The 26,718-nt window shown below is 44.2% G+C and overlaps 1 protein-coding gene across 1 annotated transcript in view; it reads right to left on the minus strand.

Annotated features, from left to right (window-relative positions):
* Positions 1-22,351, minus strand: part of LOC142210759 (opioid-binding protein/cell adhesion molecule homolog) — a 382,482-nt gene extending 360,131 nt beyond the window's left edge. The window contains exon 1 of the mRNA XM_075280159.1: positions 22,203-22,351. Within this exon, the coding sequence (XP_075136260.1) occupies positions 22,203-22,284 (82 nt within the window). The 5' untranslated portion in view covers positions 22,285-22,351. The remainder of the gene's footprint in view (positions 1-22,202) is intronic.
* Between the last annotated feature and the right edge of the window lie 4,367 nt (positions 22,352-26,718).

Below are 26,718 nucleotides of genomic sequence, written 5' to 3' on the forward strand. Positions count from 1 at the left end.
GGAGAGACCAGTACTGTGAACAACTGTTCTTTCCAAATTTTGCCTTTCATATGATAATGGTATACAGAGCAAAACCTGTGTAAAAGCTCCATAAATATTACATATCTAATGAAAGATTCCATTACATATTGTGGGAGCCAATATTGATAGTGGAACACGGATATTCCAGTAATCTGAGGTGCACTTTGCACTTACCAAATATTTCAGTAGATCTACCAGCCTCTCCTCATCACATATATTCCAAGCACCAGGCAATAACCTATGAACAGCTCCGAAAGATTTCCATAAGAGCACCATTACCCTCCAAGAATTCCTCCTTGTAAAGTAACCACTGATAATTGTACAGTTATGCACATGGGAAGAGCAAATACATGCAAGGATGTGAAAACGCTGAGCAAAACTGACATTAAAAAGGAATTGTAGTCGAAAATGTGGACTACAGTACCCAGACACATTATCACAAATAAAGTAACTACTTTCGATTTAATAAACAATATCATAAACATATATATAAACAATATGTCAATATAGAGATCTCTGCCATGATCTTATATACCTTGGAGGGGATGTCCTGGATCTGAAGAAAATTAATACTGATGACCTATCCACAGTACACCCGGACCATGTCCCAATCATCTTTTTTTCTTATGATTTCCGGTGGCTGAAACAGATGATAGGGATGTGGTCCAGGTGTCCGACCTTGACCAAACTGATACTGATGACCAATCCTCTTTCTTCTTATCCTAGACAACCACTAGAAAGCAGTTCACACTGCACTGTCAGCTTTCCTGTTATGTGCCCCAGGGCTGGAGATATCGGTGCCATTATAACAGCACCGATCTCTGCCCACTATCAGTAAGGCGTTCCTGACCATCTAGCTGGGCTGTGAGGAACATCCCCCTGACAGTAGTCGTCATAGCCTGTACTGTCAGAGGGGGTGTTCCTTATCGCTCAGCGATGACACTAAAATGTGAGGAACGCCCCCGACTGTACTTGTCCATAGACTAGTACTGGGGTGCATTCTCAGATAGTACAGGACTATGGAAGAGTACTGTCGGGGTGGGGTTCCTCACAGCCCAGCAAGACGGTCAGGAATGCCCTTCTGACAGTGGGCAGAGATCGGTGCCGAAACTAAGATTTTTAGTGTTGGGATGTTGATCCAGTGATAGATTGTCAGGTGAGAGTGGGAAAGGAATTTTTTCCCTAAATTCTACCTCACTGGCTTTTTGCCTTTTTTTCTATGAACATTTCAGGATAATACTTTGAACTGGATGTCCTTACGTCTATTTTCAGCCGTCCAAACTATGTTACCATGTTGATTCACATGAGCCATGGAAGTGAATTGTACCATACGACTCAAGTCGTTTCAGATCGATATAGGCATTTTTAGCTTTTGAAAGGTCAGATTCTCTCTAAACTATTATAGTTCAGCTTTTTCTGCTCTGGCGGTTATTTGTTATAATGGCTGATGACATTTATTAGGACAAGTGAATTATGAAGAAGTTATAGAAAGAAATTTAGAGCAGATATTCTACCAACAAATTACCATCCGTTCCTAGCAGCAACATATCAAAGCTGGGCGTGAGGATTGAATGGGAGCAGTGAAAGAAAGTTGGAAAGAATCAGCATGCATGAACGTATAGAAGAGAGGAAGGAAATGAATACGAGGAAGAGAAAAAACAACATAAAATGAAAAAGGAATGAATGAGAAGAGAATAAATGAAGAAGAGCAAGGATGAAATTAGCATATGAAGGTGCCCCATACGGTATAAAGCTTCTTGCCCAGACTGTGCTGGAAATGAACCCCTACTTACAATCAGCAGTCACTGGCTAGTTCCTGGACATGAAGAAAGCCGTTCTACTTGACTCAGACACTCATAGGGAGTCTGTCAGCAGGAAAATCAGTATCAAAGTACTGAAAGGGGCGTTGCTTCTCCTACAGGGGATCCACTCTACGCTCTAGCTAACAGCCCCTAACTGCAGAGAAAGTGCGACAAAGAGGCATATGTCACTTAAGTAATGGGGAGTGAATCTGGGTGAAAGCCCCCTAGACAGACTTCCTTTATCTAATAAGTGGGACATTTGGGATGTCACCCATCTAAAAATAACTGTGGCGCACCATCAGTGTATAAAGACCATGGTCAAGAGACTGTTAGAAGAATGGGTACCAGCCGGTAGGATGCGGAAACCTCACTCGCAGCTTAACAAAAAAACACTGCAGCAAAAAGTTATACACCGTAGCCTCAATAAATAGTCAGAAAAACTGGCACAAGTCTGCAGTTATAACAAAGAAGATGTCACTACTGAACTCAATGTTATGCTGCATTTGAATGAGTAAAATCCTCATTTACATACAGAAAATGCCATACATTCCACATACTGCCAAGTATAGGCCTCAGATAGAGGGGAGTCAGGGTTATGGAACCAGAACCTGCAGGTGAATATTCCTAGTAAATGTTATAGATTGACCCCATGTCATATACCCCACATACCCGGTGGGTTTCTTTTCAGCACAGTATACAGTAAATGAGCCTCCTACAGGATCCATCCACTTTGACACAAGTTCTGAGGATATGCACTTCATGCTGATCTTCTGTCTCCTCATGACACCTTCAAGATTCTGGTGTGCGACAGAAAGCTGAAAAGGGTACGGCTTCCATTCAGCAGCTCCGAGGATAAGTACAAAATCCCTTCTTAACCTTTAGAAAATATCATTTTGATTCTCAGTGCCGCAGACTCCAGGAGAAGCAGAGACTGAGATTAGGAAACATTTCAGAAGCAGAAAATAGGATGAGAATTACGGCTCTTTACACTGAAAGGTTCTTCAGAGCCCTAATGCCTCCTGACGAGCCAGGAACAGAACGGTTGCGTGTACCCATCTTCTGCATGGAGCCCAGGGGTGTAATGAATCATGTAGGCGGAACAGGGGGCTAGCCCCTTACCTTTTGCCACCTGTATTCTAAGGCCTCTTCGCAAGAAGTTTTAAAATTATCTGTCAGTGCTCATGACAAGTTTATTTTAGTAAATTAATTATAATAAAATGACAATTCTGGAGTACTTTCCCTTAAAACAGTGCATTACGTTGTTGCTTTGTTATTCCTTCAAGAAATTTCTGCATATATATTGGTAACTGGGTGATACCAGTTGGCACTGACAGTGTCAGACTATGTACAGACCTGCCTCCATCAGCAGAGGACCAAGATAAAATTATCAGCAGATTCCATTATTTATATAATAATTCCCTTATAATAACATAACACCATTCTTTCTGCCAAAAGCTGCTGCAAAGGGCAAGCTCAAGAGCATACAGGAGGTTGTCTTATTATAGAGTTCATCGAAGTCTCTATCTAGCTACTAACTGGAGGTAGTCCTTGCAGCCCCTCTGTAGCTAATAAATGATTACCGCTCCCACACTTCAGGCATCAGTGAGAGCAGTGAATCGGGGGAGTGTTGGGGAACATCCTCGCTGTTTGACACCTGCTTCATAATGTGCTGTCAGGCTAAATCCACACATGCATCTTTATATAATGTATAAAGAGTAGGCCAATGACTGCCTAAAGTTACGTTACTAAGACAAAAGCTTGTCATTGGCAGCCAGTTAGGAGACAATGGAACTTCCAATCCCGAACCTGCTCCACAGCGCCTCAGAGCCATCATCTGAAGCACAGCGCACCAAGGCTCAACAACTCCCATCACTAATTACTCATTTGGGGATAGTTGCACTAGCCAACATACAATTATTACTAGAATGGCAGAGAATTGTCCACAGCAGCTGTATACATTTTCTATGAGACAGACAACACTCGATGGTTTATCTGCTAGATAATACCTACTTCACCTATCATCATGTGAAAGACTCAACAAGACAACGTTGTGGAGACTCTACAGTGATGTCGTCGTCCCATATTATTGCTTTACCTAGTGTGGTTGACTAAGATCTGAGGCTCAGGAGGAGACATATTAGAGAATGGTTGGGATAACCTTGTCCAGTGCTCAACCACACCCTCTTAATATAAATCTGGGCCTGGTTATGTGACAGTCATGCTATGATGTGTTACGTACTGTTCACCATTATGTGTTTTAGCCACTTCTATTTTTACATGATTTCCCTTTAATAGTGTACAGCTAGATATGAGAATCTCTACATATACTTGTAATGGCAGGCATGTGGCCTTCATAAGTCTCTGGTCACTGGTTTGAACACTGAGCAAGGCGCACCACAAGTGGATTTAGAGGTTATATATGAGGTTGCTTTTCGGCCCTCTGTAAAAAGGCTATACAGCAAGTGTCAGATGTGGCTGTGCCAGGATATATAGAAGTACTAACTGGAGAAGCTGCAACACTAAAAGGCTGACTTCACATGTGTGTAGGGTGTTCATCCAACTCAGATCTGTCACAAATGCTGAAGGAAAATGCCCCCCAAGTCCGACTTTTCGTCTAGTGATTTGAAGGGTTAAAAAAATGTAAACCTGACAGACCCATTATAGTCAATAAGGTCCTTTGCATCTGTTCATATCCACTGTTATATGGGCCTTTTTTTTGGTTCTTCTAATCCAGCGATAACCAGATTCATAAATAGTGTAACCAACAAGAGGTTGTGTCTCACAGTGAAATTGTTCCATTCCCCTTAATAACAACCAAAATTTGTGGCCATAGTTTCATAACTGCCCAGCACTGTGCTCTGTACTGTAACCAACAAGCCTTGTGCCTTTTGCTAGAGCAAAGATAAGTTTCAAATTCATAGGTAGTGCTAACCTGCAAAAATGTGCGTCCAATAACTAGTTAGTTAGTACTAACCAGAAGTCTGAATTGTTAACTCTTTGCCTCACAGACCTGGCTAGTAGGTAGTTCACAGTGTATTAGTGTCCTCCATTCACAATATTTGATTTTTCCTTAACATAAATCTTCAAAGTGACACAACAAATAATTCGCTCTGATTAGCTGAAATTGCCGATTCCCTGGAATAAAAGCTACGTCTCCAGCGCACGCGTCTCTGACAAAGACATGAAAGACACCAAACAAATATCAAACCACAAGCTCCTCAACCCAAACAGGTCCCTTCCTAAAGCAGGGGAGACGAAGCTTTAATGAAGTTGTGTTAATTATCATCTCTGTGATGTGGTTACAACTTATCTGATAATTATGGGAAAGTCAATTTGGCTGTTGCCTTGTGATTAATTAGGTAGAATTAGTAGTGATAATTATAGTACTAATTATTTGTAGCTATGAGGGGGAGGGGAGACAACCGTCCCACAGCAGAGTGAGGAACAGGGGCTCTTATAGGGCCCCAGGACTCTGTTGCAGCTCTGGGATTGGTCACGTAGGTGGTTTTAATAGACTTGTTTAGCCAATATCACTGATCTGTATCCTACCTTATAACCCAAAGTGCCTACTTGGAGGGTTCTACAAAGACTTTCACTATAGATAAGAAGGACTGCACCATGACCTTAGGTCGTAGACACTGGGAATGTAGTCTGTCCTGCCTTCTCTCCTTATTTTGGCAGGGCTTAGGATATCTCACGAATCATTTTGACATTTAAACTTTCAGGAGAAGCAATGAAGCAGAGAGTATCAAACCCACCCCCGACTAGCTGGCATAACACTATAAGGGGAGGGCTAATGTGTGTATCTGGGACTCACAGATGAACTTTTGGCTGGGACAGAGAGTTGTGCTCTTCCAAATCAGCAAGCCTTTCTTACTATATATTTAAGATCCAACCCTTCAGAGTATAATACCTTTAGTTAGTGCCCCCAGTATTTCAACACTAAAATATCAAAGATTATAACCACATGCCGATTCCTATTTGATACATAGAAATAATAATAATACATTTTATTTATATAGCGCCAACATATTCCGCAGCACTGTACAATTTGTAGGGTTCAGATACAGACAGATACATAACAAAGAACTTCATTTCACACAATGGGACTGAGGGCCCTGCTCAAGAGAGCTTACAATCTATGAGGTAGAGAGGGTGACACAAGAGGTAGCAGGGGCGGCATTGCTTATACAGTATTCAGACAATTCTGTAATAGAGGTGACTGTCATTACACAAATAATACTGTATGAACCGTCACTAGTGGTGACCTTTAACATGTGGATGGAGCTTGAACAGATAAGTTAGGCTGAAAAGGCACCATATCAAGTGGGGTAGTGTGGGAGCGGGGACAGAGGAGGGTTAAAATTTAGGGATTCTAATTGTAGTACGAAAGGGTTGACATTAGGAATTGTGATAGGCCTGTCTGAAGAGATGTGTCTTTAGTTTGCGCTTAAAGCTGTAGAAATTGGGAGTTAATCTGATTGTCCGGGGTAGAGCATTCCAGAGAAGTGGTGCAGCTCGGGAGAAGTCTTGTATACGAGCGTGGGAGGTTCTGATGATAGAGGAGGTAAGTGTTAGGTCATTGAGTGAGCGGAGAACACGGGTTGGGTGGTAGACAGAGATGATGGAGAAAATGTAGGGAGGTGCAGCATTATGGAGAGTCTTGTGGATGAGAGTGATAACTTTATATTTTATTCTATAATGGGTACTATTCCGTTATCGGGCCAGCAGCAGCGCATTTCAGCACCAGCTTTCGGGACAGCAGTTCAGTTCAGCAGCGGGAATTACAATGACATCCGAGGACTGCTGGCCCGATGCTTGTGCCCAGTAGCCAGTACATCAATGACCCCCCCTCCATCTCCTCCTCCTTCCAGTGCTGCCCCCCAGCTCTCCTTACATCTACCCCGTACCCTCTCCCCGCCACATGACTAAGCCGATGCTGGCCCGATGATAGAGGCCGTGCTTGTGTGTAGTAGGCAGTACATCGATCGATGCCCTCATCCTCCTCTTCCTTCCAGTGCTGCCCCCCAGCTCTTCTTACATCTGCCCCGTACCCTCTCCCTGTAATAGGCCTCACCGTAAATCTTGAGCAATGAATGCTACTAGATAGCCGCCGGACGCTGCAGAAAGTTTGTCCCTCCGGCTCGCTGTAGCTCACCGTTCCTATAGTCGGCGTGTTTCTTGTCAGGGCCTGGATTGAGCCCCGGTGTCTTTCCTTTCGGTCTCGGTACTAGCGCTGAGGTGAGGCCTAGTCGTGTGGCGGGGAGAGGGTACGGGGAAGATGTAAGGAGAGCTGGGGGGCAGCACTGGCAGGAGGAGAAGGATGGGGGAGGGGGGTCATCGATGTACTGGTTACTGGGCACAAGCATCGGGCCAGCAGTCCTCGGATGTCATTGTAATTCCCGCTGCTGAACTGCTGTCCCGAAAGCTGCTGCTGAACTGCGCTGCTGCTGGCCCGATAACGGAATAGTACCCTATAATGAATAGGCAGCCAATGTAACGACTGGCACAGACCAGAGGCATCGCTGTAGCGTCTAGCCTGATAGATGAGCCTGGCCGCTGTATTCAGAATAGATTGTAGAGGGGAGAGTTTAGTGAGGGGAAGACCGATTAGTAAGGAGTTACAGTAGTCAAGGCGAGAATGAATCAGAGAGACAATAAGTGTCTTTAGTGTATCTCTGGTAAGGAAAGGGCGTATTCTGGAGATGTTTTTGAGGTGGAGGTGACATGAACGTGCGAGTGATTCAATATGAGGGGTGAAGGAAAGGTCTGCGTCAAACATGACCCCGAGGCAGCGGGCATACTGCCTAGGAGTTATAGTAAGGCCTGAGACTGCAATGGATATATCAAGGACAGATCTATTAGATGGTGGAAACAGTAGTAGTTCAGTCTTAGAGAGATTTAGCTTCAGATAGAGTGAGGACATGATATTTGAGACAGCAGAGAGACAGTTGCTGGTGTTCTGTATGAGTGCAGGGGTGATGTCACGGGAAGATGTGTATAATTGGGTGTCATCAGCATAGAGATGGTACCTGAAGCCAAATCTGGCAATGGTTTGTCCAATGGGGGCTGTGTAGAGAGAAAAAAGCAGGGGGCCTAGGACCGAGCCCTGAGGAACCCCAACAGCAAGGGAAAGAGGGGAGGAAACAGAGCCTGTGAATGATACACTGAAAGTGCGGTCTGAGAGATAAGAGGAGAACCAGGAGAGCGCAGTGTCGTTGAGGCCAACTGAGCGGAGCATATATAAAAGGCACACTTTACTACTCATGCCAGTCCATGTACCAAAGGTATCTGTAGTGAGATGCACCAAATTAAAAGATATGTGCTATGTACACGCGGTAGATTTGCACCAGAACTTGTAGCTTTCTATATTGGAGATCACAACCAATTTTCAAGTGTAGGAAATTTTGCACAAATTTTTGCCACTATTAATTTGACTGACATTTTTGAGTTCCCTATGACTGCACATTGATGTCTTTCAGGGTGAAACTCTAGTGGGTGTTGTTACCCCTCAGGTCCTAGAGGTTGAGGAAAACCCAAAGGCTATCTACCAGACCCCAGTATGAAAATGGCTGTGAAGTTGCAACCAATATTTCTAAAAAATTACAGCATATAGTGTCAGAAAAAAACACATCACCTCCCCCGAGATCTCACAGAAGAATGTCATCTCTAATTCCTTCAGGAATTTTCAGAAGGAAAATTGCTTTTTCCTTTCTTTGCCGCTCCTCTCACTGCCACTTCCACCCTGCAGCCAATTTACCCGTCCTCTTAATTCAATGTGACCCTGTGAGCACCACCAATTCCAGAGGTGTGAAAGTAAAGGGCTGTCATCATTGCACCAATGTGCTTAACCCTTTGTGAGTTGCGTCCTGAATTACTTTAGGTATTTTGGAAGCTGGAAAGAGGATGCATCATTGCTAAAAAGATAGCCAATGTCCATCTCAGGCAACGGAGAGGCAACCCCTGTGTTTTACACATTGTGCCGTAAATCTCTGGTCTGTGTTGTCAGCACATTACACATTGATGGCTTCGGCACCAAGTCTTTGAATCAGATTACTGTCTCCCTACTCTGATTGACGGCTCAGAAACATAACTCACCAAGAAGTAATGAATCAGCACCGAATAATGACCCAGTTTTAGCCTGCCAGCTTAGTTTGAGTTGCATTGCTGTGAATGTGAATTGCTTGAACTGAGTGTGTGTGCGTGTGTGTGTATTTGGGGTGCGTTCTATAGCCCAAAATACCTTTATCCAGGATCCAGGAACTGATTAAAAGCTACAGGAAGCGACTAGAGGCTGTTAGCTTTGCAAAAGGAGGATCTACTAAATATTAATGTCACTTTTCTGTTGAGGTGCCCATACTTTTGCACCGGTCAAATTTTGGTTTAATGCATATTGCGCATTTTCTGTTAGTACAATAAACCTCATTTCAATCCTGAAATATTACTGTGTCCATCAGTTATTAGATATATCAAACTGAAATGGCTGCTGCAAACACCAAAATATTTAGAACTAAAAATGATTAAGATTAATAGGGGTGCCCAAACTTTTTCATAGGACTGTATGTTTTAAACACCTTATTGCTTCCCACTGTTGAAGAGCAATTCGGGGATGGCGATTGCATCTTTCAACACAATCGAGCACCTGTTCATACTACACGGCCTGTGGCGGAGTGGTTACACGACAATAACATCTCTGTAATGGACTGGCCTGCACAGAGTCCTGACTTGAATCCTATGGAACACCTTTGGGATGTTTTGGAACGCCGACTTCGTGCCAGGCCTCACCAACCTACATCAATACCTCTCCTCAGTGCAGCACTCCGTGAAGAATGGGCTTCCATTCCCCAAGAAACCTTCCAGCACCTGATTGAACGTATGCCTGCGCAGTGGAAGCTGTCATCAAGGCTAAGGGTGGGCCAACACCATATTGAATCCAGCATTACCGATGGAAGGCGCCACAAACTTGTAAGTCATTTTCAGCCAGGTGTCTGGATATTTTTGATCACATAGTGTATGTAATGAGTAGCCAAAATTATAAAACAAATAAAAAAAGAGTGCATATTTATTCACCTTCTTTGAACCCCTTAATAAGGTCAGGTCCAACCAATTAACTTCAGACGTCACATAATTGGTTAAATAATAATTCTGTACAAGTGAAGTTTGATGTCAGTATAAATACAAATGTTCTAAAAGGCCCCGGAGTCTGCAACACCACTAAGCCATTCGTGGTGAAATGCGCGTCAGGCGTTCCGGTCTTTGGTAGGCATATTCATTATTATTTTTGAAATATATTGTGTTCAAAGTTTTTCATTTGTTAATCTTTGTGCATTACTTGTAATGTCTTTTCAGCCTTGCACTCACTTCATTATTTAGCTACCATGCTTTCACTTGTGTATATGGCTACATGTGTGTATTCCCTTATGCACCTACACTGAGTTCTATCTCTATTTAGGGGTATTGCTACTATATATATTTATTTTTTATTTTTTTTGTGCATATACTTTTCAGCTAGTTCACACATTATCATAATATTATTGTTTTATACACTTTGTTACACTTTTGCATGTTTATATTTTACTGTTCATTGTTGCCTGCCACTCACCGTATTTTGTGGTGTGTTGGTCCTCCTATATTTAGCCAGTATTTTTGATATTTATATGAACTACAATTTTGGTGTTTTTTTTTTTATATTTGATTATTAATAAATACAATATTTTTATGGTGATCCTGTCTTTTGACAATTTTTCCTTAACACCACTAAGCAAGCAATATGACGGCCAAGGAGCTCTTCAAAGAGGTCTGAGATAAAGGTGCGTCTTATTAAAAAGCAACACAAAATCCAACATAACAGAATGGAAAGAATATGGCACAACTACAAATCTAACAAAAGAAGGCCATCCATTAATACTCACAGAATGGCCAATGAGGTCATTGATAAACAGTGAAGGATCTCTAAAAATCCACAGGTCTGTAGGACTATAATAAACTGTATACCCCAGAATGGGGCTTTGTGAAGAGTGGCCCGAAAAAAGTCTTTACCTAAGGGTACATACACCCAAGCAGATAAAACATAAGAAAAAATAAAATAATCTGAGCACAGTCAATAAAGCTGCTGCTGTCTGTGAACAATATTGCATCTGTAACCATGCAAGCAGCTAGAAATAGATACAAATACATTAAAAAATATTTGTATACTGTAAGGGTCCATTCACACGGAGTAAACACATGCTCATTTTGGCAAAATACACGTGTAAAGAATACACATGTAAATATAAGACTCCCATTGACTTCAATGACATTTTAAACGTGTATTTTGACGTGTATTTTTACACGTGTAAAAAAATGTCATTGAAGTCAATGGGAGTCTTATTTTTACACATGTATTTTGGCAAAATGAGCGCGCGTTTACTCAGTGTGAATGGAGCCTAAGACTAGGTTCACACCTGCACCTGATCTACATTCAGGGTTTAAGTCCCTGAATCCACTTAAAAAATTCTAACTTTTCTCTCCGCATTTTTCGGACAGACCTCATTATAATCTAAAAGCGGGTTATCTTTTCGTTTTTTGGTTCCCCAAATAGTAGTTTCTACTTTTATATGTATTCCAGGGAAAGGGTGGGTGATTTTAAATTAATTTCTTATATATTTATTTTTTTATACTGTATTTTATAGGCTCCCTGGGGGTCTGATCACTAATACCGTATTTTACGGACTATAAGGCGCACTGGACTATAAGGCGCATTGCCCATGAGCGCCTTATAGTCCGTCTCGGTTCATATATAAGGCGCACTGGACTATAAGCCGCAGTCCGGTGCGCATTATATGTTATTGAAAGCGGCGGCAGGCAGACTTTGCCAGCGGCCGCTTAACCCCCCGCGTGCCAGCCGCTTCTATTGGAAGCGCTCGGCAGGCGAGGAGGGGCTCTATCAGCAAAATCATGCTGATAGAGCCCAACCGTAAAAGTTAGATTAAACTACCCCCCGTTTTAAAATAAAAGCCTGAAACAGAATGTGAAACTTACCGAGCGGTGCAGGGTGGGCGGGCATTCAGGCCTCCTCTTCCTCCGATGTTCCATCCTCCTCCTCCGGCGCTCGCTAACTGATAATGGCCTGGGCGCATGCGCAGTAGCCGTAGTAGAAGCATTATGATATTGCGCATGCGCCCAGGCCATTATCAGTTCGCGAGCGCCGGAGGAAGTGGTCAGGACATCGGAGGAAGAGGAGGCCTGAATGCCCGCCCGCCCTGCACCGCTCGGTAAGTTTCACGTTCTGTTTCAGGCCGGCGTGACAGCAGGGCTGCCGGACACTTCCCATTCATTTCTATGGGAGCCGGCATGCGAGCGCTCCCCATAGAAATGAATGGACTGCTTTTTTCCATTCATTTCTATGGGGAGCGCTCGCATGCCGGCTCCCATAGAAATGAATGGGAAGTGTCTGTCCATTCATTTCTATGGGGAGCGCTCGCATGCCGGCTCCCATAGAAATGAATAGGAAGTGTCCGGCAGCCCTGCTGTAACGCCGGCGTGTACGGCTGTGATACACGCCAGCGTTCCGTAGTGTGAATGCACCCTTACGGTGCCTTTTATGTATGTATGGAAGCGGCACGCAGACTTTGCCGCCGCTTCCATCCATATATAAGGCGCACCGGACTATAAGCCGCACTTACGATTTCTGAGGAAATCGTAGGTTTTTATGTGCGCCTTATAGTCCGGAAAATACGGTACATTGCAAAATGCCCTCATTTGCAGGACAGGATGCTTTACGCAGCCTGTCCTACAAAAGAATGCCAGACAAGCCTGGGAGTCTTCAATAGGCTCTATGCTGTCATAGCAACGGATCATCACCCAAGATCTCGTTCTGGGCACTGGCGATCCCACCCAAAATGGCGGCGCCACTGTGAAAATATTCTTAAAATAGGCCAGGGAGGTGGAAAAAAAATCATACATGTTCTCGATGCTCTGGTGTCTTCCCAGTGCGGTCCTTCTGCTGGCCTGTCTTCTCAAAGTGAAATTCATCCCTGGCTGTGACGTCCCAGATCCCTTCCGCCTAAGCTGCTAATTGGGCTCTCAGCGGCCTCAACAAAAACCACGGGAAGTGACAGGTAGTGACGTGCACCAGTCATTGGTCTTAGAAGTCACATGCGGCAGGGACTTCCCAAGGAAGACAACAATAGACTGGCAGAATCACACCCAGCTGGGAGGTACCAGAGCACCGGAAAAATGAGATTATGATTATCTTGAGATTAAATGAGATTATCTTTTCAAATCCCTCAGCCTATCTAAAATATAAAAGTTTTGCCTGGACAACCCCTTTAATGAAGTCCTCTACCAAAATGTGCCAGGCAAATTATGGCTCTGCTCTGGGCCCACATTGGCTCAGTGATTAGTACAAGTGCCTTACAGTGCAGGAGTAGAATTCAGTCAAGGATGATATCTGCAAAATGCATTTGTATGTTCTCCCTATGTTTGGGGGAACAATTTGGGACAGTGTGGAAAATACAATGCGTTACAAAAGTATTCATACCCCTTTTTCACATTTTGAACTTGAATGTATTTTATTGAGATTTTAAGCGATAGGCCAACACAAAGTAGTAGATAAATGAAATGGAAGGAAAATGATACATGGTTTTCAAATTTTAATCAAATAAAAATATGAAAAGCGTGATGTACAAAAGTATTCAGTAGAGCCACCTGCAAGTCTTTTGGGGTAAGTCTCTACCAGCTTTGCGCATCTTCAAAACTGAGATTTCTGCTCATTGTTCTTTGCAAAATAGCTCAAGCTCAACCAGGTTGGATGGAAAGCGTCTGTGAACTGCAATTTTCATGTCTTGCCACAGATGCTCAATGGGATTTAGGTCTGGACTGTGACTGCCCTGACTTTAGCTCCATCCATCTTCCTATCCACTCTGACCAACTTCCCTATTCCTGCCGAAGAAAAGCCTCCCCGCAGTATGATGCTGCCACCACCATGTTTCACAGTGAGGATGGTGTGTTCAGGGTGATGAGCAGTGTTACTTTTCCACCACATTTCGCATTTAGGACAAAAAGTTCAACTTTGGTCCCATCTGACAGAGAACCTTCTTCCACATGTTTGCTGTGTCCCCTATATGACTTGTGGCAAACTGCAAACGGCACTTCCTATGTCTTTCTTTCAACAATAGTTTTCTTCTTGCCACTCTTTCATAAACGTCAGATTTGTGGAGTGTACAACTTATAGTTGTCCTGTGGACAGATTCTCCCACCTTAGCTGTGGATTTCTGCAGCTCCTCCAGAGTGACTATAGGCCTATTGGCCAGTGCTCTCCTTGCTCGATCTGTAAGTTTAGGTGGATGGCCATATCTTGGTATGTTTGCTTGTGGAATACTTTTTCCATTTTTGGATGATGGATTGAACAGTGCTCCTTGGGATGCTCAAATCTTGGGATATGTTTTTATAACCTAACCGTACTTTAAACTTCTCCACAACTTTATCTCTGACCTGTCTGGTGAGTTCCTTGTTCTTCATGATGTTGTTTGTTCACCAAGAAATCACTGAGGCCTTCACAGAACAGGTGTATTTATACTGAGACTAAAATACACACAGCTGGATTCTAATAACTACTTAAATGACTTCTGAAGGCAATTGCGATTTTATTTAGAGGTATCAGAGTACAGAGGGCTGAATACTTTTGCATGTCACACTTCTCAATTTTTTGATTAAAATTTTGAAAACCCTGTTTCGTTCCACTTCACAATTATCTGCTGGAAAGCATACATCTAGCATTAAATGGCGTGTGTGTGTGTGTGTGTGTGGGGGGGGGGGGCATGGAATATTTTACAACGTGTAGGGCACTATAGTTGCATTATACTGTGCTGGGGACAATATACTATGTGGAGGCACTAAGTAGACTTCATAATTGTGGATACACCCAGGTGGGCCATAAGTATGGATGTACCCAGATATGGATACACCCAAGGTCTCCAGATCTCACTCCCTTGGACTTCTATCTCTGGGGCCATTTGAAGGCTATGGTGTATTCCTTGAAGATCCAGGATGTGGGGCATCTGAAACAACGGATACAATGATAATGAATAAAGCTATGTTAAAAATGAGCACACCATTGTTTTTCTTGTGCAATTCTCCACTTGTTTGATGTGTCACACGAGCCCCTTCCCATAAAAAAAAGGTAAAGTTGAATCCAAAATGGCGGCTTTGCAGAGTCACCCAGCCTCAAATGTTTCCCGCCTCCCATGTACTAATATGCCACAAACGGTAAGGTGATATCAGCAACCACTTCCATTTTATCTGGGTGTATCCATACTTATGGCTCACCCCGTATGTTACACTAATAGGAAGGCACTAATACTGTATTGGGGCACAAAGTGCCTTGGTGGGTTTATAGGTGTGAGTTAGGATTTTATGATCTATCATTAGGATAGGCCATAAATATTTGATGAACACATGTTTTTGAAATCATAGCATTTTTACAATTTGTGGATGAATCTCGTTCACTTTGTAGGTACTGTAAAATGCTGTATTTTCGCACATGGGGCCCCAGCCTAAGACAAGAACGTTGAGCTTATTCCTGTTCCAGCACTTCCACTATTGGAAGAACGGCAGGTGACTGCAATATTGCCTTGCTAACAACACATATCTACCACTTGTAGGTTGGGCTCAATTTTTTTTTTTTTGTTGAAGAACACCATGCCTTTTTTAATTGCAGTAATTTGTAGCACATGGCCCTTAGAAAACAGGTGACATGTATAGTAACATATGCTACTCATTACTGCAATTAAAAAAAACTGTTTTTCAGTAAAAAAAAATCATAGTGTAAACCCAGCTGTAGAGTCCATGTTCCACTTCTAATACATAATAACAGCCTCTCCGACACATCTATCTCACACAAACTACGTTATAGCTGTAACAATCTTCTCTCTCATTTTTATTTCTTCCTTCTCTCCTACATCCCTAAGTCCCTTAGGCGTAGTTCACAACTGAGTCGGTAATCCATTTGGGGGAGTCCACATGGTGATCCCTCTGGACAGCCTACTAACGCATTTGCAGACTATAATGGGGTCCGTGTGCTTTCTGCACGGTCTTGGCACGGAACATGTGGACAGGAATGTAGATCATGATCTACTTTCATGTCCGCATGATTCGTGTGGGCAGCGCACGGAAAGCACAAGGACCCCATTATAGTCTATGGAGTCTGTGTGCTTTCACTGCACACTGATTGCCAGTGTGCTCGGTAGTCCGTTCGGGGGGGTCCCCATGCGGTCTCCCCGAACGGATTACCAAATGCAGATGTGAGCCAGGCATTATATTTCCTTCTTTTTTACTGTTTAGTTAACTCTAGGTTCACACCTGCGTTCTGGTCTCCGTTCTGTGCTTTCCGTCTTCTGCATGCCAGAAGACGGAAAGCACCGGGTCCGGCCGTGAGCGGCGGTGAGCGTTTTATGTTCTCTGCCGCGAAACCGTATTTTTTAATCCGGACACAGAGTACTGTATGTCTGACTCTGTGTCCGGATTAAAAAACCTGGTTTCACGGCGGAGAGCGCAAAACGCTCACTGCCGCTCACGGCCGGACAGCTTTCTCACCCATTCAAATGAGGAAGACTCCTGCAGGTTTCCGTCTCCTGTTCTGTTTTATGCAGGAAACGGAAACCTGCATAACGGAGTGCCGGGCGCAGATGTGAACGAGCCCTTATTCTGTAATATTTAAATAATTGTACCCTGAATTAACAACTTATCTGGGACATATACTAGTGTGTTATTCATGTATACAGAACCCTATTTGTACAGTCTTTTTCTATAAACTTAGATCTTGTTTCCATTCATGGTCTTTATAATGGACTTTCAATAAAAATATTTAAATAGAAAAAAAAAGCAAAATAAGGGCCAACACAAAAACAAGCCAAATAATAGGACAGACACAAGAAACTGTATTCATCTATCCAAAAGAATAAATGGCCCACCTCTAGCCTGGGGCCTAGAAAGTTGAAGCACCTTATCATTAGAAACCAGTCCATATTCTCTATCATCCAAGAGTTAACAGATTATTCCCACTAAATGTGTAACAAAACTAAGACTGTGGGGTCAGGTCACATTTGTGGGTTTAAATGACCGGCATCGCTGACATTTCAATGACCAAATTAAAATGCATCATCCACAGATCGCAAATGTCAGCGGCCTCATTAGCGCAGATCATCTGCAAGTAAATACAAGTTGCAGGGCTCGGGGGAGAATTATCACATTGTGGGTCAGGGTGTCAGGCCTGCATCTTTCTGTACTACATGATCAGGTCAGGAGTGCCGAAAGTCCTTTTTGGCCTTGCCTTACACATTGGATTTGTGGTTTATATGGCCTTGCCCCTTCACAACAGTCCTGGTTTGCCCCGTATGGTCCCACAGAAGCACTGTTAACATCACTACACATAACAGTGGGTAACAACATAATGGGTGTAAAGATGGGCTACAAAGATGGCTTTAGGGTTGACATGCCTGTCTGAAGTCATTACTGATCTTTTACATATCTTTGGCACCACTTGAGATTTCTGTTCCTATAGGACTCCATACCAACCATGATCCCTGTGCATGTTTCTCTATATGAGTAATGGAGTGCAGCTTACTTATTCTTCCACAAGCAAGGCGGCCATCATGTAAGGGACCAAAAATGATGGAAATAAAGGGGGTTATCCACCCAGTAAAATGTCCAGCTAAACTCTGGATAGGTGTACACAGAGGTAGATATGTGAGGTTCACTGCCAGAACATGGGCTTAAGGCTGAGGTCTAACATTACAGAACGCTGCTTTGCAGAATGGCTACAAAAGGAATGGGAAATATGTAGGAAGTACTTATAATTCTACCTTCTGCTCAATCCACAGCAAAATCTAGAACAGAAAAAGCTGCATTTCCACACCTTGGGGCCTTCGCTTAAAGAGGACCTTTCACCACCTGTGACACATGCGGTGTAATGCACCGTTAGAAAGTGCGCTGAATTCAGCATCTATAGAGCTGGACTGTAAGAGAGCCTCCCTCCCCTCCTGACAGTACTCGTCCGTAGATGAGTACGGGGGGGGGAGGGGGGTTTGTTCCTCACCGCTCAGCATCATCGCTAGGAGGTAAGCAACACCCCTTCTCACAGTACAGCTCAATAGACGTTGCTGTGAGTTAGGGCATTCCTCACTGACTGTCAGAAACGCCCTTCTGACAGTGAAGAGCTACAGAACTGGCACCGATAGCTCTTCACCAGGGGCACAGAACGTGAAAGCCAATAGTGCGCTGAATTCAGTCGGCTTTCTAGTTGTGTATTACACCGCATGTGCGCCAAGTGGCGAAAGGTCCTCTTTAAGGGAAAATTTATATCCCAATTTTACACAGTGTTGCCCATATACTGGGTTCTGAAGCATTGGCTAGCACAACCATCAACACAGCCCGACACCCCACATGGCGTAAACATTGCTCGCAGTGGAAACAATGTGGAAAAAAAACGCTGTGTTTTACAATCCCTGCAAACACATTATGGCTAAATATGCACAGCAGACACGCTGCGATTTCCAAAACTGAATTAGCCTAAGTCTGCTTCTATAACATAGCGTGTGATGCTGAGGGAACTTCTCCCTAAAATCTGTCATACAAGTTTACAGAAGCACCTCATTCATTATATGGATCCTGCTCATCATAAATAAAGGATCTTCAGTGGGTAACCTACATCTGCAAATATTACTGACACAATGGAGGTCAGGACCACCCTAAACATTGTACATGTCAGTTCCCACCATAAACAAAGTAAGGAGAGACATAAAAGAAAAAGTATATGTACTGTAGAAGAGCAATTACTGAGAATAACCCCCAGTACAAGGACCTAAATCGTACCATGCCACTGAATTTTGGTTTTGGCTATTCACATATCAGCAATCCTGACTGGATACCTCACAGCTAGGGGCATATCCTTTAGCCAATGGCAGTACGAGACAGCATGGCATGGATGTAAAATAAAGGAAATAATCGATAAGAGCAAGTTCACAATGATTAATTGATTTTCGGTTTTAGTAATTTGTGATAAATTGGCCAGCCGTACCATATATACAGAGTAAGAACAGACACTAAGAAGTATCTCTAGCATACAGGACAAGAGTAGTGGCTGCGTGTAGTGTCCATATACAAGTTCTGAGAATTACTGACAAGCAACATACAGAACAGGAAAACTGGCAATGTGCATTGTTCACCTATACAGATTAACATCAGATACCAAGAGTTATACTCGGCATACAGAACAAAAATAAATAAATTGTACTGTGCAGTGTCAAGATACAAAACTACCATCAGATACTGAGAATTATAACCAGCATACCGGACAAGAGAAGTTGTACTATCCAGTGTCCATATATGTAGAGAAATTACTATCAAATCCTTAGAGATAAATCCAGCATACAGGACATGAGAAGTGGTAAAGTGGTATGTACATATGTACAAGAACAAGATCAGATAATGAGAATTACACCCAGTATATATAATAGGAGAAGTGATACTGTGCAAACAAATAGAAGATACTGAGAATTACACCCATTAGGGCTCGTTCACATCTGCGCCCGGTATCCGTTCTGCAGGTTTCCGTTTCCTGCACAAAACAGAGGCAGGAGACTGAAACCTGCAGGACTCTTTCAAACCCATTCATTTGAATAGGTTTGAAAGATGTCCGGCCGTGAGCGGCGGTGAGCGTTTTATGCTCTCCGCTGCAAAACCGTTTTTTTTAAACCGGACACAGAGTCAGACATGCAGTACTCTGTGTTCGATTTAAAAAAAAAACAGTTTTGCAGCGGAGAGCATAAAACGCTCACCGGTGCTCACGGCCGGACCCGGTCTGACAGGTTTCCGTCTTCTGCATGCACCACAGAACGGACTGCCGAACGCTAGCGTGGAGCTAGCGTCATACGGGATACGAAAAATGGTACAGTGCAGGGTATAAAACATATTACAAGACATGTTCGTTGCCTAGCTCGTGGTTTTCCAGCTCCAGGTCATATGCTAAGCATTTTTCTTTTAAAATTTATATAGAAGATTTTATTATCCTTGACATATATTAAACTAGAAGAACAAAGACTAGAGGTGAGAAACCCTGACTGAATAGAGCAATGAAGGCTATTGATGTCTAAAGTACAGTCAGCAGATTAACCAAGGGAAGTAATACAGTACATGAAACCCCCCAAAAAACTCAACCAACAGCAACTATACAACATCAATATACTCATATATACAGCTCTTGGCATCCACCCCATTGCTCAAAGCGATACCTAATGCCTTCAAATTGGAATAAAACTTTGACCCCTTTAGGGCTTGCAGAAAAAGGAACCCATTGAAGTCAATGGGAGGCTTTTTATTCAGCACTGAAATTCCTCACCATATTCCTCCGTGTGAATGGACCCTCACTGCATTTGGAGGAAAGCAAACAACAGTCTAAAGACCATGTCCACATCTGCTGACAAAGCAACAGAGTTCATGGACCCCATTATATGTTAATGAGTTCTACGGCTCACAATTTATATCCATCCTATAATTAATCCATCAGCGTCATGGCTTCAACTGTACATGGATCCAAATGTTGTACAATGGACTGCAATCAGTAGGACTCATTTACTTATTATGGGGTGCTGTGGGAGGCCATCACCTTAACATGAAGATCAGCAATGCATGCTTTGCTATTCTTACCATCAAAAGTGCCAAAACTTTCAATGGAGGCTCCAAAAATCAGTATGAACGTAGTCTGACTAAATGGCTGTCTACCATTCAACTAAATAAAACATAGATCCTGATAGAGAATACAAAGTTGCTCCTGAAAAGGATTATATACTCCGTCCACTTTAACAGTCAGACCCATAACCCAAACCCCCTCCTCCTCAACCTTTCAGTATGACGACACAGAGGTGAGGGCCAGGTGGAGAACATCAGCCCCATCCACTAAGCAAGGGATCACAGTTATAAATAATATACAGTATATATGTCAGGAAGGAGCAAGAGGAAGCAGCTGTGATCGGAAGACCCAAAGTGAACATGGGATGGGTGGATGAATGGAGATACAGGGAATAATAGCAACAAAATGAGGGGTATGATCATTATTGTAGGTGGAAGTGAAGAACTAGGATGATAGCAAGAAGGAAGTACATTTTACAATTCCCACTGTTCAGGGGGAAGAGAATGGGGAGCATCAAGTGTCGGGGGCATGGGATGGGGCGTCAACAGGATAATGTGCAGCAGGTGTCGGTGCAGACGATAAGGTATGAGAAATACTGCGTGCAGATTGTTGAGGACAGGTAACAAGGTGAAGCAGGTGTTGGCCAAGTAGGGGAAAAAGGAACAGAAGGTGCTGGAGAAAACACTAGGTTCAAGGGATGAAGTATAGCAGGTGTTGGGTACAGCATTTGTTGGGGAATGGCATGGGGTGCAGCAGGTGTTGGGGGAATGGCATGGGGTGCAGCAGGTGTTGGGGGAATGGCATGGGGTGCAGCAGGTGTTGGGGGAATGGTATGGGGTGCAGCAGGTGTTGGGGGAATGGTATGGGGTGCAGCAGGTGTTGGGGGAATGGTATGGGGTGCAACAGGTGTTGGGGAATGGCATGGGGTGCAGCAGGTGTTGGGGGAATGGTATGGGGTGCAGCAGGTGTTGGGGGAATGGTATGGGGTGAAGCAGGTGTTGGGGTCAGGAAAAAGGTGCAGTTGGCATTGGATGTAGACGATTACACCTGCCTCAGGTGTTGGGAGATGATGTGAAGGAGGTGTTACAAGGGGAGGAGAAAAGGCAGGTTTGGGGGGGGGGGGCAGAGGTTCAGGTGCAGGAAGTGTTGGGAGCAAGGGATGAGGTTCAGCGGGTGTTCTAGGGCAGGGTAGAAGTGCAGCAACTGTTGGGGAAATGGGATGGAGGCAGGGAATAGGGTATAGTGTGTGCTGGAGAAAGGGACTGAGGGCCATGGGTTGATATGTAGCAGGTGTGGGGGAGACAGGAGATGATGTGCAACAAGTGCTGGGGGCATGGCATTAGAAGCAGCAGGTTCTGGGGGCTAAAAAGCAGTAGGTTCTCAGGCATGCAGAATATGAAGTGCAATAGGTGATGGGGTAATGGATGAGGTGCTGAGGGGCAGCAAGTTCTGGGGTGGACAGGACATGAAGTGCAGCAGGTGTCGGTAGGGCAGGAGACACGATGTAGCAAATGTTGGGGCATGGGATGCGCTGCAGCAGGTGCTGGGGATAGGAATGAGATGCTTCAGGTGTTGCGGACAAGGGAAGACGTATGATGGGTGTTGGGGCTCGGGATGAGATGCTTCCAGTGTATAGTGGGTATGGGGGCCAGGGGATGTGCTGCGGCACGGGATGCAGCAGGTGTTGGGGCAGGTTCGCACAGCGCCGGTACCTGCAGTGGAGAGCAGCACGGACAGCGCAGGGCCAAGCAGGCAGCACAGAGCTCGGCGGAGCAGAGCGGGCGCCCCCCGCATGGTGTCTGCTGCTGAGGGTCGGAAGCTGCGGGTAATACTGCTGCCGGAATCCGCGGTCTCCGCTCAGTGACTGCTCCGAGCCGCCGCGCTCTCTCCCGTCACTGAGCCCGCCCGCCGCCTGCCATTGGCTGAGTCCTGCCCGGGAACACGGCACCTGTCAATGGCCCTGTAAGGGTTAATGCTCCCGACCTGCCCCCCAGGGGTTATTACCGGACAGCATCTAGTATACAGGATGATACTCGGGGTTTATATCTTACTGATGGGGCAGAGAATCGTCCCCTGATGGAATTACGTTGTGCCTCATAAATAATCACTGTGACATACGTTATTGGTGATGATGTGATATTAGGTGTATTGTTTATTGCCCGGTCCCCGCAGAGTATGGCCGCCCTCTGTCACACCATTATCTCAGTGGTGTCACCAGAAACTGCTTCTTGTCTGCCATCCTGCAGGCAGAGGAGAGAAGGGGCCATTCTGTGCCCCGTGCCCGAGGATGGTGGCAGAAGCTTCGCCTCTAAAGAAGCCTACAGATGTGTGGTATAGAAGCATCAATAGAAGCCTACAGATGTGCTGTATAGAAGCATCTATAGAAGCCTACCGATGTGTGGTGTAGAGTCATCTATAGAAGCCTACTGATGTGTGGTATAGAAGCATCTATAGAAACCTACAGATGTGTGGTATAGAAGCATCTATGGAAGCCTACAGATGTGCTGTATAGAAGCATCTATAGAAGCCTACAGATGTGCTGTATAGAAGCATCTATGGAAGCCTACAGTTGTATGGCATACAAGCATATATAGAAGCCTACAGATGTGTGGTATAGAAGTATCTATAGAAGTCTACAGATGTGTAGAGGCATATATAGAAGCCTTCAGATTTGTGGTATAGAAGAATCTATAGAAGCCTACAGATGTGTGGTATAGAAATATCTATAGAAGCCTACAGATGTGCTGTATAGAAGCATCTATGGAAGCCTACATATGTGTGGTATAGAAGCATCTATGGAAGCCTACAGATGTGTGGTATAGAAGCATCTATGGAAGCCTACAGATGTGTGGTGTAGAGTCATCTATAGCAGTGATTTTCAACCTTTTTTGAGCCGCGGCACACTTTTTACACTTAAAAAATCCCGGGGCACACCAGCAACCAAAATGGCACAAAATGACACTAAAACAGTACATATTATACATATAGTTAATAATATAGATTCTAAATGTATTTATACTCAGTGTGAAACCTGGGCCTGTTTCGGTGAACACAAAATTTCATTATCATTCTCTCCATGTCTGCCCCCAGATTCATGTCCCCTCCATCTCTGCCCCAGATTCATGTCCCCTCCATCTCTGCCCCTAGATTCATGTCCTCTCCATGTCTGCCCCCAGATTCATGTCCCCTCCATCTCTGTCCCCAGATTCATGTCCTCTCCATGTCTGTCCCCAGATTCATGTCCCCTCCATCTCTGCCCCCAGATTCATGTCCCCTCCATCTTTGCCCCCAGATTCATGTCCTCTCCATGTCTGCCCCCAGATTCATGTCCCCTCCATCTCTGTCCCCAGATTCATGTCCTCTCCATGTCTGTCCCCAGATTCATGTCCCCTCCATCTCTGCCCCCAGATTCATGTCCCCTCCATCTCTGCCCCCAGATTCATGTCCTCTCCATGTCTGCCCCCAGATTCATGTCCCCTCCATCTCTGTCCCCAGATTCATGTCCTCTCCATGTCTGCCCCCAGATTCATGTCCCCTCCATCTCTGCCCCCAGATTCATGTCCCCTCCATCTCTGCCCCCAGATTCATGTCCTCTCCATGTCTGCCCCCAGATTCATGTCCCCTCCATCTCTGTCCCCAGATTCATGTCCTCTCCATGTCTGTCCCCAGATTCATGTCCTCTCCATGTCTGTCCCCAGATTCATGTCCTCTCCATGTCTGTCCCCAGAATCATGTCCTCTCCATGTTTGCCCCCAGATTCATGTCCCCTCCATCTCTGTCCCCAGATTCATGTCCTATCCATGTCTGTCCCCAGATTCATGTCCTCTCCATGTCTGTCCCCAGATTCATGTCCTCTCCATGTCTGTCCCCAGAATCATGTCCTCTCCATGTTTGCCCCCAGATTCATGTCCCCTCCATCTCTGCCCCCAGATTCATGTCCCCTCCATCTCTGCCCCCAGATTCATGTCCCCTCCATCTCTGTCCCCAGATTCATGTCCCCTCCATGTCTGTCCCCAGATTCATGTCCCCTCCATGTCTGTCCCCAGATTCATGTCCCCTCCATGTCTGTCCCCAGATTCATGTCCTCTCCATGTCTGTCCCCAGATTCATGTCCTCTCCATGTCTGTCCCCAGATTCATGTCCTCTCCATGTCTGTCCCCAGATTTATGTCCTCTCCATGTCTGTCCCCAGATTCATGTCCCCTCCATCTGTGCACATTAGACTTACCTTTCTCCTCGTTCCCTCGCTGCTCTCTCTCTCCGCGGTCTTGCTAACAGTTAGAGACGCGATGTGATGACGTAGCCAGACTACGGAGAGAGAGAGAGAGCGGCGAGAAGATCGAAGGGAACTAGGAGAAAGGTAAGTGTAATTGGGGAACTTTCCCCGCGGCACACCCGACCATGTGTCGCGGCACACTAGTGTGCCGCGGCACACTGGTTGAAAATCACTGATCTATAGAAGCCTACAGATCTGTGGTATAGAAACATCTAAAGAAACCTACAGATGTGAGTTATAGAGGCATCAATAGAAACCTACAGATGTGTGGTATAGAGACATCTATAGAAGCCTACATATGTGTGGTATAGAAGCATCTATAGAAGCCTACATATGTGTGGTATAGAAGCATCTATGGAAGCCTACAGTTGTGTGGCATACAAGCATATATAGAAGCCTACAGATGTGTGGTGTAGAGTCATCTATAGAAGCCTACAGATGTGTGGTATAGAAGTATCTATAGAAGTCTACAGATGTGTAGTGTAGAGGCATATATAGAAGCCTACAGATGTGTGGTATAGAAGCATCTATGGAAGCCTACAGATGTGCTGTATAGAAACATCTATAGAAGCCTACAGATGTGCTGTATAGAAGCATCTATGGAAGCCTACAGATTTGTGGTATAGAAGCATCTATAGAAGCCTACAAATCTGTGGTATAGAAACATCTAAAGAGACCTACAGATGTGAGGTATAGAGGCATCTATAAAAGCCTACATATGTGTGGTATAGAAGCATCTATAGAAGCCTACAGATGTGTGGTATAGAAGCATCTATTGAAGCCTACAGATGTGTGGTATAGAAGCATCTATAGAAGCCTACAGATGTGCTGTATAGAAACATCTATAGAAGCCTACAGATGTGCTGTATAGAAGCATCTATAGAAGCCTACAGATTTGCTGTATAGAAGAATCTATAGAAGCCTATAGATGTGTTGTATAGAAGCATCTATGGAAGCCTACAGTTGTATGGCATACAAGCATATATAGAAGCCTACAGATGTGTGGTGTAGAAGCATCTATAAGAAGCCTACAGATGTGCTGTATAGAGGCATCTATACAAGACTACAGATGTGCTGTATAGAAGCATCTATGGAAGCCTACAGATGTGTGGTATAGAAGCATCTATAAGAAGCCTACATATATGTGGTATAGAAGCATCTATGGAAGCCTACAGATATGTGGTATAGAAGCATCTATAGAAGCCTACAGATGTGTGGTATAGAAGCATCTATAGAAGCCTACAGATGTGTGGTATAGAAGCATCTATAAGAAGCCTACATATATGTGGTATAGAAGCATCTATGGAAGCCTACAGATGTGTGGTATAGAAGCATCTATAAGAAGCCTACAGATATGTGGTATAGAAGCATCTATAGAAGCCTACAGATGTGTGGTATAGAAGCATCTATAAGAAGCCTACATATATGTGGTATAGAAGCATCTATGGAAGCCTACAGATGTGTGGTATAGAAGCATCTATAGAAGCCTACAGATATGTGGTATAGAAGCATCTATGGAAGCCTACAGATGTGTGGTATAGAAGCATCTATAAGAAGCCTACATATATGTGGTATAGAAGCATCTATGGAAGCCTACAGATATGTGGTATAGAAGCATCTATAGAAGCCTACAGATGTGTGGTATAGAAGCATCTATAGAAGCCTACAGATGTGTGGTATAGAAGCATCTATAAGAAGCCTACATATATGTGGTACAGAAGCATCTATGGAAGCCTACAGATATGTGGTATAGAAGCATCTATAGAAGCCTACAGATGTGTGGTATAGAAGCATCTATAGAAGCCTACAGATATGTGGTATAGAAGCATCTATAGAAGCCTACAGATGTGTGGTATAGAAGCATCTATAAGAAGCCTACATATATGTGGTATAGAAGCATCTATGGAAGCCTACAGATGTGTGGTATAGAAGCATCTATAGAAGCCTACAGAT

The sequence above is a fragment of the Leptodactylus fuscus genome, chromosome 6 (assembly GCF_031893055.1).
Source record: "Leptodactylus fuscus isolate aLepFus1 chromosome 6, aLepFus1.hap2, whole genome shotgun sequence".
NCBI lineage: Eukaryota > Metazoa > Chordata > Amphibia > Anura > Leptodactylidae > Leptodactylus > Leptodactylus fuscus.